This window comes from Anser cygnoides, chromosome 12 (assembly GCF_040182565.1).
Source record: "Anser cygnoides isolate HZ-2024a breed goose chromosome 12, Taihu_goose_T2T_genome, whole genome shotgun sequence".
Lineage (NCBI taxonomy): Eukaryota > Metazoa > Chordata > Aves > Anseriformes > Anatidae > Anser > Anser cygnoides.
The window spans coordinates 10,419,985-10,432,136 of record NC_089884.1 but is presented as its reverse complement, the minus strand read 5'-3'; the positions used below and the strand labels follow the sequence as shown (position 1 = coordinate 10,432,136).

The window sequence follows — 12,152 nt, the reverse complement described above, 5'->3', positions numbered from 1 at the left end:
GCCTTGTTTATTTGGATTTGCACTTACAAAACTTGCAACATTGTCATCCTTATGTATGAAAATTAGAAGACAAAACTATCCAAACTAGATGACAAGATTCAACAAAAGAGCTAACTTCAGGATGAAATGATGAATAAGTTTGAGTGCTAATGGGGTTCCGCTCAGAGTTAGAGAATGCAGAGAATTACTGGAAAGGAACGTTCTCGCGCTGGGTAGTAAGGTTTTATTTCTCACGTTGGACTTGGTAGACAAGGTAATTTGGCCAGGCCTTACTGAGTCATTCCAAATTTATGGTTGCTGTGGGGTTTTAGCTCTGGAGTACAGCTGATCCTCTTGCTGCAGACCAGCTCTCAGCCATTTTTGCCTGAATCACGAGCACAGCTGGATTTGACACCGGCATCTCAGCATTTAGAAGTTAACGTAGAGCAGACGCACTACGCAGTGGGAGCATACAGCTCATGCCGAGGCAGGGGAGACGTTTTGGCATTCACAGGCAGTTTTGAAGCCCCAGCCCAAAAGGGCTGTCTCGGGCACTGGTCTCTTGGGAGCGCACGGGGTGCTGTGACGCAGGGCGAGAGGCAGAGCATGCAAGGCTGGATGCGAGAAAAGAGAAACAAGAGCAAACGCGCAGGTAGGAGTGAAGCTAAAGACCTGTGGGTTGCAAGATGGAACAAGTAAAGAGGGTGGATGGAGAAATGGTACAGATGAAATGCCAGAGAGATCCTTTAGCAGCAGTGTTTGGGATAATCTGGTAGCACAAGAAGGATTGAGAAGAGAGTGTAGAAGAGATGTAGTTTGTGCAGATCATGGCCTCGACTGGCACCCAGGAGGACATTTCAGAGGTGCTGTAAAACGAAACCAGCAGGATTTGGTAAGAGCCTCAAGGTGAGAGCGTCAGTGGATGCCAAGGACTTGTCTGCACAGCGAGCCGCTGGCAGGGCTGGGAGAGACTTGGGAGAGCCGGCGCTGTGCCCATACTCGGTCCGTTGTTCCAGACCATATCTTTGCATAGGGTTAACTGTATTTTATTTGGTTCCTCTGTGAGAGCTTTAGAGCAAACCTCAGGCTAAGGAGGGCTCAAGAACAAAGCAAAGTATTGCTAGGTAGGGAGTAACTAAATAAAAATGCATAGAAGAATGCGCTGCAAAGCTGTATTAAAACTGCATTGTAAACGGATTTGACTTCACAGAAATCGTGTAATTTTACCAGCATGATTAAAGTGACAGAAGACAATAATCAAAGGCAGCAAATGGAATCACTTGGTGTTTCTAAATGCAAAACTCTATTTAAGGTATAAAACCTGACAGGTTTTCCAGTGAGACTTGCATTAAATGTTCTTTATGTCAAACAAAGCATTATCAAGTGTTTTGAATATTTATTAGTTTTTACCCCTTAATTTAATCAAGCAATTTATTAGCCTCAAGGTTTAGCCAAGTTGCTTTTCAACTTGAATTGCTGCTCAGATGGTTATTTTGGAAAGTTTGGAATGTTAGTACCACACCAGCCTTACTGCATTTGCTATTTAAGTGTTGTTTTCAGACTAACTTAACACTGAAATGCAGAGAAAGTGGAGTATGTGTTCCTAGGCTAGTGATTCTCTATTATCAAGTCTGACTGGTGTGTTTACAGTGAATATTAATTACACTTCCAACTACTAATAAGCCAGAACTTGAAACTGTTCAGTATCTGACAGGTCTCCCTGCTGAAAGCAACATTCTGATAGTTCATATAATTTTTGTGGGCTTGGGGGATTTTAGGCCTCTTTAAGTATGCTGAGAAATTACCGTGAGCTGTTGGCTTGGTTCTGCATTGCAGCCAGCTTGTGCCGAGCGAGACGATGGCGAGCGATCAGGAGCTGCCTACAGCTCCCTCCTCCCACACGGGCTCAGCCCCATGCAGGGGCCACTCCACCCTGGGTGAAAAATGTCCTCAAGCAAAGCATGGAGCCAGCACCCTGGGTCTGCCGTGCTGCAGGGTTAGGGCGTCTCTGGCAGAGGAGCTGACCCTCCTGTGCAGCCCAAATATCTGCCTTGATTCCCCCCATCAGAGGTGTTTACCCAAAACATTTATGACCGCCATCTGTCCCCTTTACTGGCAAAATACCTTCACACAAAACCAGGACCACGCCCATTGTACCTACTTATTTGAGACTCGCTCTCTTCTTATAGATCTTCCAACAAAAGTAGGTGTAGGCAATGTGTATATCATTATTTGATCTTAAGAAGGGGAAGAGCAAAAATGCAGAGGACATTTGAGTTTCACATGGGTCATAGAGGTCACCTGTAGGACCAGGACCACAAGGCTGGCACTCTGTTTTATTAATACAGTTTTAAAATTAGCATGCCTACGTCTAGGTTTAAGTGCTCTCAGACTGACCTTAGCAAACAGCACAGTTGTCATAGCAGAAGTGAGCAACTTGCTCTCATATTCAGAAGGCAGATCTTCTCAGCACTAAAATATAAAAGAAATGTTGAGTCAGGATGACAGTTTCATGAAAACAAAGAATAACAAGTGAAAAATGAGTAGAAGGAGCTATTTCAGCCTGCTCAGGAGTCAATATGAGGTACAGAAGTAAAGAATCTCTTTAGCATCAGGTTCATGCAAGATATGGTTTTGCAGTTTCTGTTGGCTGTCTCTGCTTGTAATTAGTAGATCTTTACTGACACGCTGGCATTGATGTCAAAATAGCACAACTTGCCTTGAAATCACACTTCCTGTCTCCTCCCCAGGAAGATGTGACCCTTATCAGAGGTGACTGCTGAATTTAGCCAACATGAAATCCTCCAGAAAAAAAGTTTTTCTACCAAATCATGCACAGAAAATGATTTTGTGTAAGCCAAAAAGCTGCATGTTTGAACAATCTGTTGATCTTTCTTCTGAGATCTAAATGCTGTCCAGAGTTTGAGGATGGAGAAAGGCTGTGTGGACCGTGTCTGGCTATAAGCTCCCTTTTCCAGGTCACTGGACAGAACTCCCTCACTAACTCCTACCACAGCCACGAGAAGCTGAAGGGTCATGGTGCTGCTGAGGGCTCACAATAGCCACACCACCGCTAGCAGGGACTTGGGGATGGGAGACCTTGTCCTGCAGGACGAGGAGCTCCTGGATACCATACAAAATCTGTTCTGGGATGCTGCGGGCTGCTCGGCAAAACTGTGCTAATGACGGGTACTGTCCAGGGGTGCTGGAGCCTCTATGAGAGAGAGGATGTATGCATCCATCATCATACGCCTGGGACAGAAGCTGTACCAGGCTGCTCTGAGGCTAAGTTTCAACAAAACTGTGTGCACTTTGCCACTGTGCTAAGCAGTTAACACCCTGTAGCTACTCCTGTTCCTGTTTCAGTGAAATGTGCCTTTTTTGGATAGGTCTAAGACGATTCGTGTCTGCATCTGCCTTTGGTAACTTATCCAAATCAGCAGCATGGAAATTTTTTTCTTGCAGCTCCTGTGGCACCTCCTTGGCAGGGGTGCCTTGTGGTTAAATTCTTGTACTTGATATTTTATGTTAAACATTTGCAAGTCATCTGGGTATGATTTTTTTTTTTTAAATCTGTGGTGCAAGGAAATACATGTCAGTGTTACCTGAGCATCCTGAGCATGTTGTGTAGGCAGTCCAGAGCTGAGCATCACTTCTGGTCCAGCTGCACAGTTCTCTGAAGGGTTTATAAAACCTGCATGAGAAGATAGTGTATTAATAAGCGTGTTGAGTCCATTATTCTGCCCAAGCGTAAGCTTTTAGAGAATTAGACCCCACACTTTGAGCCACTCATACTTTCTTTCCTGGTTTTGCAAATACATTGTCGATTTCCTTAGTGGTGCTCCAGCTGCTCAGTGCAGAAATGCCAGATTTCCAGTTACAGGAACCAGAAGGGTACCTGGATCACTCTGGGGACAGACAGGGAAGAGCTGTTTCATTTGAAAAGTGGTCGCCGTCTTACCGCAAAATGATACCAGAATTTGTCTTGTTTATTGTAGGACAAACGATGATTAGCAGGAGTTACTAAAGAGTTGCGTTTCATGTGGTGGGCTAGTAGATAGCTGTGGGGGAAGAAGAGATGGTGTAATCTTGATTGTGTTTGCTTTATGGCATTATTGTTATGGCTGGCGGCTGCTGGACCACTGAACTCCCGTGATCTGGGATCCCACAACCTAGCCCAATGCCCAGTGAAGTCAGTCAAAAAGACTCATGAATGTAGTGAGCTTTGCATCCTCCTGCCTGAGGAGTTTTTTCATATGGCTGTACCACCTCTTCTAAGTTTAACTGTTGAGTTTTTTTAGCACACACTCATTGCTCCTACAAATAATGTTATTTTACAGTGACCATGAACAAAAAGATTCTGGAACTAGATTCTCAGGATCTACTGAAACAGTTTCACTGACTTGTGAGCACTGAATGCTCCTGCTCACCTCTACGTTACATTTTTCCTTAGCATTGCGTGCTTTCCTTTGCTCAGGAAAGAGGTATGTGGGACCAGCAGATTCACAGTGAACATCTGACAGGTCCCTTGCAAACACCTCTGCAACGAACAGCTATATGGGGGACTCTGTTGTTTCCATGTCCTGCATGAAGAATCCAGAAAGTTAAGGCAGAGGTCATTTTTTTGGTTTGAATTTCAGCCACTGATCCCATGTCCAGTGAGCAGGGAGCTGCACAGGTGGAGACAAGAAAGCAGTAATGGTTCAACAGAGCATGCTGATTTGGGGGGGCAAAATTACCTTCCTCTGACTCCTGGGCTGGTATTACAGGGGATGAGACTTTGGGGCTGGCACTCTCTTACCTGACACCAGGTAATGCAGTCAGTATCCACACCTCTTTGGCTGGCTAGGTCCTAACTCCAGTTTACGTGCAGCATGCTTCCTATATGATTTCTTCTTTAATCTTCCTGTTGTTTTTCATCTTCTGGCTCCTTCTCTTGGGTGTGTTTGTTGCCCTCATTTTTTCACACTTGCTCTTATCACCCCAGTGCCTTCTCCAGTCCTTTTTTCTCCACTACTGATGTATGTATTGTCCCAGCCCTAACAGACATCAAAGAGATGTAAAGGATCGGATGTCCCTTTTGTAACGTGATAACCTCGCTAGTGTCATTGTTAATATTAATAAGTCTCCAGGCTCTAGGCAGCCCTGGGGTGGACGAGCACCGCTCCACTACTGGCACTGGGTCTGTGGTGCCAAATTTGAACACAACTAACTGTTTTGGTTCAATAATAATATCCTGCAGCAGCAGATTTTACAGGTTAATTCCATGCCGCTATGAAAAGTTGCACCTCTTTGTGCTATATATTCAATGGCTTTTGATTCTTTCTTCCATGAGTTCTGGAGAAGTGCTACAGTTAGTTTTTACGTAATTTTGATGCCCATTTCCTGATAACTTATTGTCATTCCCTTCTTCCCATCCTAAGCGATTCCAGTAATTTCACTCATGAATTTTCATTTCCTTCTCATGCTGTGGTAGAGAACTGGCCTTTATGTCCAGGTGTTAACCCACAGCATGCTCCCAAAAGTCACACAGTGTACAAACCATGCAATATTTCCATCTGTGAGTGGGCAGAAGAGCCAGAGGAAGCAAACAGCAGGTCTTCACGGAGGAGCTAGTGCTGTGCCTCTGCTGCTCCTCTTCCCTTCAGGAAGCTGAAGGAGGCAGTAGGGCTGGTGTAAGCAAACCAGCCCCATGTGCTTCCCCTCCTCGTTCTTCTCTGGCTCAGTCTGATGGCGCTGCTGCAGCTGCTTCGGGTCTGGGGGGCTGCTGCCACCCTGCTCCTCAGTGTGTACTCATGCATTTAAGCTGAGGTGAGAAGATCTGTTGGCAATCTGGTGAAAAGTTATTAATGAGCACGTGCAGGAGAGATCTCAGTCAATTAACTGGGAATTGGATCAAACTGGGAATTTGAATTGCCCGAGGGCCCAAGTTAGGTTATTGACAACTGGCTGGAAAGAATACTTTCTTTCAAGTTGTTGGTGTACACAGCTGAGCTCCCAGCCACTGGGATGGTCACTGCATCAGTATAATTTACTGAGCTCCAAAGTGTGCTTTAAAAACGTGAATAATCACATAGGGAGCAGCTGAGCTTCTGCAGCTGAATTTCAAATGTGACAAAGACAGGTGAGAAGTGAGAAGCTGAACTGACATTTCCGTCTTGTAACACATATGTGAGGGATGACAGCACAGCCCAAGAAATTCTGTTGTAAGATCAGAAGCGAATATCTGAGGCCAAGTGAAGATTAGGGCTCAGGACATCTTCTCTTACATCAGCAGGCTTTGCTTATTGTAACCAGTTATTTTGATTTCTTAATCCGAAAGTAAAGCCTTCTGGCACTGAGCTTGTGGGATAATAAATGAAAGAATAATTCAGTGCAATGGGAACTTCACGGTCAGCTTGAATAAATTCAACAGTAACACACAGTGTGGTTTTCTGTGTAGGTGTTAGACGAAGACAAAGTATACGGATACCTGTTGCCTTTGCACTCTTGCTGACAATACATAAGCCTAAGTAGGTCAAACAGGAACAATACTCATTTTTAAAAGAGAACTATAAGCATCTCTAGTTTCTCTATTTTTTTTCCCAGGACTTTAATCTTTTATATGAAGAAGCAAAGTATTACCAGCTGCAGCCAATGATTAAGGAACTTGAACGATGGAAACAAGAGAAGGAACAAAGGAAACATTTCCAGCCTTGTGACTGCTTGGTTGTAAGAGTGACTCCAGATCTGGGGGAAAGAATTGCATTGAGTGGGGAGAAAGCTTTAATAGAAGAGATCTTCCCTGAGACCGGGGACGTCATGTGCAACTCCGTAAACGCAGGCTGGAACCAAGACCCTACCCACGTTATTAGGTTTCCTTTGAACGGATACTGCCGGTTGAATTCAGTGCAGGTAATGGCCTTTCAGTGCTGGCTCATCTAGATGCTGGTGTTGTTTTTTTTTTTTTCCTTAATGTTATTTCTTGTTCAATTATATGCAAATTATTTGCTTCTGCCCAATTACCTTTAGTGCTTATACTGCAAGGAGACATTTTCTGCCTGGTGAGATCACAGTCTTTCAGGTTTTCCTAAGTCTAAGCAGAAAAATAGATTTAGATTTTGTGTATGTTAGTGCCATGCTGGTCTCATAATGGTGTTATACTGATAAATGCTAATTTTTTCATCAATGTATAGCCTGCAGCAGTTTTTTTTCCCTCCAAAGTGCCCCCAGGAAGAAAGAGAGAGTTCCAAAAACTACAAAAAAAAATCTCCACACCATTTTATAGAAAATGCAACAATGTGTAAATGCATAATTTATGTCTCACTCATAATTAAATGATGGTGCCTGCGGGATGGACTTAAAAAAATTGATCTCTGCACTTTTTTTTTTCAAAAGGATGTTCTATAAAAATTGCCCAGAGTATTTTAAACAAAATGTATTTCATTTTATAGTCAGAGTTTTGACATTAGGTTTAAAATTAAACATATGAAACAAAAGAAGATAACTGGACAGATAGGTGGATGGTGGCGGAAATAAATATGTGGCTGGTGTTTAGGCAGCAGCCTTACGAGCAAGAAATGCCATTTTACAAGGGATCACCACCACTGTGGCCAGAGCTTTGGTGTGGTAGCTGTCCTTGGGCTGAGGAGAAGGAATGGTGTTGATGATGCTGTTTATGTATGCCTTAATGGGAAAACATAGAGCTCTTGGTTTTTGCATGTATGCCTTTAAAATATGCTACAAAGAATAATTTAATTACAGAAAGTGAAATCAGCCTAAAGGGGTGTGTTTTCAAAGTCACCGTCACCTACAGAGGTCCTAGCTGGGCTGTGGGAAATGCTGTAGTGGTCCTCATAAACTTCCTTACGGGCAAATACCCACAAAAGAGCTGGCCTATGAGACAGGCTGGCTGGACAGGTTCCAGAGGGAGGCATAGCCGGGGAATGGAAGAACTGAGAGTGTTTTTTTCCCAGTATTGTTATTACACAGCAAGCTGAGGTTCCCTCCATCTCCCAAGCTGCCAGCTGACAACGTTTTTGGGAGACCTGCAGTTGCAGCTATATGTAAAGGTGGGTGGGGTAGTTTTAACAACCTGCATTGACACTGCCACCTTCTGCCATGGGACAACATTCACTGATAACACAATATGTTAATAGAAGCTTTTATCTGAAACCATTCTAAAACCCAGCATTTCTAAGTGATTTTTGGTTCAAGACTCCCAAGTGTTTTATTTGGTTGAATTTAACAGTCCAATGCCTGTGGTTAATTTTGCAAATCCTTAGCAATTTCACGTTTGGCAAGGTTTAGAGTGGGCTGCCCCAAAAATAGAAGGCTGGAGGTGGGTCGGAGGCAGATCCATTCGCTGGCAGTGGGAATAGTGATGAATTCATCACTGTGCTGGAGAAGGGAGCAGCTGCAGTTCAGCTAAGGTGAGTGGGTAGGGAAGCATGTTTGTGTTTCAGCCACACGCTGTCCATGTGATATGGTTAGATGCATTTGAGAAATTAGAATAACTGAAACAATAAGAGTCCTTGCTGGCCACTGACAGGCTCGGCACTGCAAGCAGCTATTCACAGAGCTGGATGCCCAAATGGCTTAGCGCTTGGCTCCATTAAGTGGCATACTGGTAGGAAGCGTGTGTTTGTAGTAAAAGCTGAATGCTAATTGTTACTGCTTGAACATGTTTCAAATTCAGTCAAAATTTTGTCAGAATCAACGAGTCTCTTAGTAGGTTCATGTTGTGAAAGAACATTTCTGTGCTAAAGAATCTACAGTCTAAATAATTAATTCAATTACATCATTTTACTATATAATTAATAGAAAGTGTTTTCAATCACTTTGTGGAAAATGATGCATTTCTGAGACAAAAGTCCAGTGAGATTAACAGCTAATTATCACTGACTGTGATGGACTCTGGTCAGCACATAGGCACTCTCCGTTACCTTCCCACAATTTTTTGGCAATATTAATTATTAATATTAAATCAAAAGTTAGGAGTACAATGATGTAAATATGTAGAGTTAAGGGAGAAAGGTTAGAAGGTGTAGAGGTTGGAAGAGCAGAATCATTTCCAAAGAATCTGAAAGACTGGCCTTATAAGTCTGCCCGCTGCTTACTGAGCTGCATCACTTTTGTCCCCCTACGCCCTGCTTAAATGTATTTGGTAGCACAACTACAATATGTATAAATTCTTCAGATCTTTGGAAAAGATTTTCGCTAAATGCTTTGTGTCAGGAACTGTACATACAAAACACAGAATATCAACAGTGAGTAGGTAGTGGCAGCCAAAAACCGTAGCAGCTCTATATTTAACGCTCATTTGCAATCACATACTGGTATAGAGTTTTCTTAAGACTAAGAATGGCTTTTTTCAGCTCCTCACAATAGGTTGTGGTGAGATACATGAGCTTACGTTAGAGAAAATTCTGTGATGTCTGTATATGCTAAACACCGAGTCTCCATAAATAAGACTGTATTCTTCAGTATTCTGTAAAATGTTAATAAAATACAGTAAGCGCAAGTATCATATTTCTGTTTGGAAAACCTTCCAACAAAATCAGAGCCCGTATCTTGATGTGCTCAGAATACTGGGAGACAAAGTGTATTAAATCTTAGCACAAATCCTCTATTTAATATAGTGTGCATGTCTCCCTATACGTAAGAGAATCACAGCTGATACTCATTTACTTTTTGGCATATTCTCTTTGGAGATTTATAGGAAAGTAGCTCTGATTTTATTTACAGGCACTTACTGTTTTCCCTCCGTCTGTCACTTACCTTCAGAAAAAGTAATGCACGTAAGGCCAAATTCACTAAATGGAATTTAAATCTGTTCATGTTCAACATGCCATTTAGTCTCATGCATGCATTGGTGGATACAAACAACTGCTTAGGGCATATGGAAAGCAGCCTTTAGGAGGCTTTCTCCATAGAACTGAGCACAACCTCATTCAACTTATACTTACAGTTCTGCAATATTTAAACATTCACAGCACTATTTACAGGATTTGACCAGTTTTGTTTCTCACTCAGAGGACTGATGATACCGAGGTTCTTAACACTAGATTATAGCCTGCAGTCAAGTCCTTCGAGCATATAGGTAGCAAAAATGAATTGCTTTGTTCTGTGTGCGGTGCTCTAAGGGTGTAATGTTTACCTGGACTGTGTGTTTTCAGAGAGCTGGCCCAGGAAAGAAAAGTCCTATAAACATGCAGCCTTCCATAGCTTTGGACTGAGGCAAGCCTAGGGCACCCCAGTGCTGGTTTTGTCTTACAACCAAATTGATTTTTAAAAGTTTTTAGCAAGGTTTTAAAGTCATGTCTCTGAAATTTTACCTGTCAATCTTCTGTTTCTCTATCCAGCTAGTGGAAGAAGTCTCCTTTCCTGTAGCTGGGCAACCTCTTGTCCTCATCTTACCTGATCTAAGAACAGGGATACACAAAGTCAAAACACATGCCAGCCTGTGAAACAGCTTGATGATGTTTTATTCCTTTTTCCCTGTCGAACTACTGCCTTTTTTAGCACGAACAAGTAAAACAATATTGTGGCCTCTCTGTGTCACCCCAGTTCTGTCCTAACGGCTTTGTGCAGCCCAAACAAATTACAGAGTTGTAAGCTTTTTGGGTTTTAATTATCTTAGCCACCCCCCCCCCCTTAATCACTCCAGGTTCTTTTTTTTTTCCCCCTCTTTTTTTTTTTTTTCTGTACACTGGTGTGCTTTTTAGCCTTTTCAGTTCTACAACTTTCAGGGCAAAAGTCAGTAATAATTTGGCTGGTGCAAGTTTCTGAGACTGTAAGTCACTTTGTCCCAAGGCTAGGCAGAGCTCCTTGGGCAAGCTGATTTAAGCAGATTCTGCATGGCTTAGTACATTTCCTGTCCTTTACCTGTCCTTAAGAGCCAAGGTAGCAAATACAAGTTTTTAGTTAGATACATGTTATCACTAGTAACCCAAAACTGATTAATATGTGGATGGCTAACACAGACGACCTCAAAGGAGTGCTCTCCTGGATTAGAAACAGCAAATGCTGCCATGGTTTGCATTGCACTACCATAGTGCCTTGGATAGAGTTGTCCTTTTGAAATGAGTTACCTTTAATAAAGGCTCCAAACTGGTGCTTCTGGAGCAAGCAAAGCAAGCACTCAGTCAAAAGAAATGGTGCACCTTGGCCTCACATGGGTCTTTGTGCAGGGGTGGACAGACATCTGGTAGGATAATCTTTAACACGTGGCACTATTTGTAGTCCCCCTGTAGCAATCATCTCATGCCTTGAAACACTTAGACTGAAGCACTACTGCAGTAGGTATCATGAGCAAAGTGCTTCACAGTGTCACTCATGGTAAAACAAAAAAAGAAATCAAATTGTTTCTGTAGTAGAAACCTGTGAAAGCATACAAGTTTTCTACTCTTTAATTAGGGGATACTGCTTAAACACCTAAGTTGAGTGAACAAGTTTTTAACTTAGTCCCTGCAGTTGTTGGTGGCAGAAAACTCTCATGTGAAGGTCATTACTAGGTTCATCAGATTTTATAAATCATCAGGTTCACATCGCATTGCAGTGGCCCTATGGCATGGAGCAGTGGAAGTGGTACTGCGGTGGGACTGTTGTGCACTTGATGAGATTTTTCTGTAGAGATAAACACAGGAACCACTTTTCCTGCCTCTAAAGTAAATATTGGATCAGTTCACGTAATCAATCAAATTTTAGACATAGTTCTGATTTTTCAGTTACATGCTGCAGTATTATTAGTGTTACTAGCCTATGTGGTATTTTGGCTCAGTGCTACAGCACCATGGGCTCTGGGAAGGGTTTGTCTGGAGGAGTATTAGATCGAGATTTCACATGTGGGTGTGAAGATTCCCGTTATTCAGCCAATCTTAAAATGTACGTCTGGTTCAGCTCTGCCATATGTAACACAGCAGAGCCTTGCCCATGCTCCTACCTCCTGTAATACACAAGAATTGCCCGAGCTCCAAAGGGCGTATAAGTGTCTTCTGTCGTGCTGAGACTGTCATTTTTGGAGACACGGTGCTACTGCCCTGGGCTCAGGAGAGCTGCCAGTGGGAGGAAGGGCGGGAGCATGGCATCTCCTCCAGTAGATCTTACACTGCAGATCTGCCAAAGATGGATCTGGCATCCAGTCTCACCGAGTGCTGAGAAGAGTCTGTGCGCTTCCTGCTCTGCTGGGGAAA

General features: G+C 42.9%; 1 protein-coding gene across 5 annotated transcripts in view; it reads left to right on the top strand.

The window, feature by feature from the left end:
• The window catches only part of KCTD15 (potassium channel tetramerization domain containing 15), a 55,646-nt gene that overhangs the window by 37,582 nt on the left and 5,912 nt on the right, over positions 1 to 12,152 (top strand). For all 5 annotated transcript variants that reach the window (XM_013176599.3, XM_067004186.1, XM_067004187.1 and 2 more), the window contains one exon: positions 6,568 to 6,873. In XM_013176599.3, coding sequence (XP_013032053.1) covers positions 6,568 to 6,873 — 306 coding nt within the window. The remainder of the gene's footprint in view (positions 1 to 6,567; positions 6,874 to 12,152) is intronic.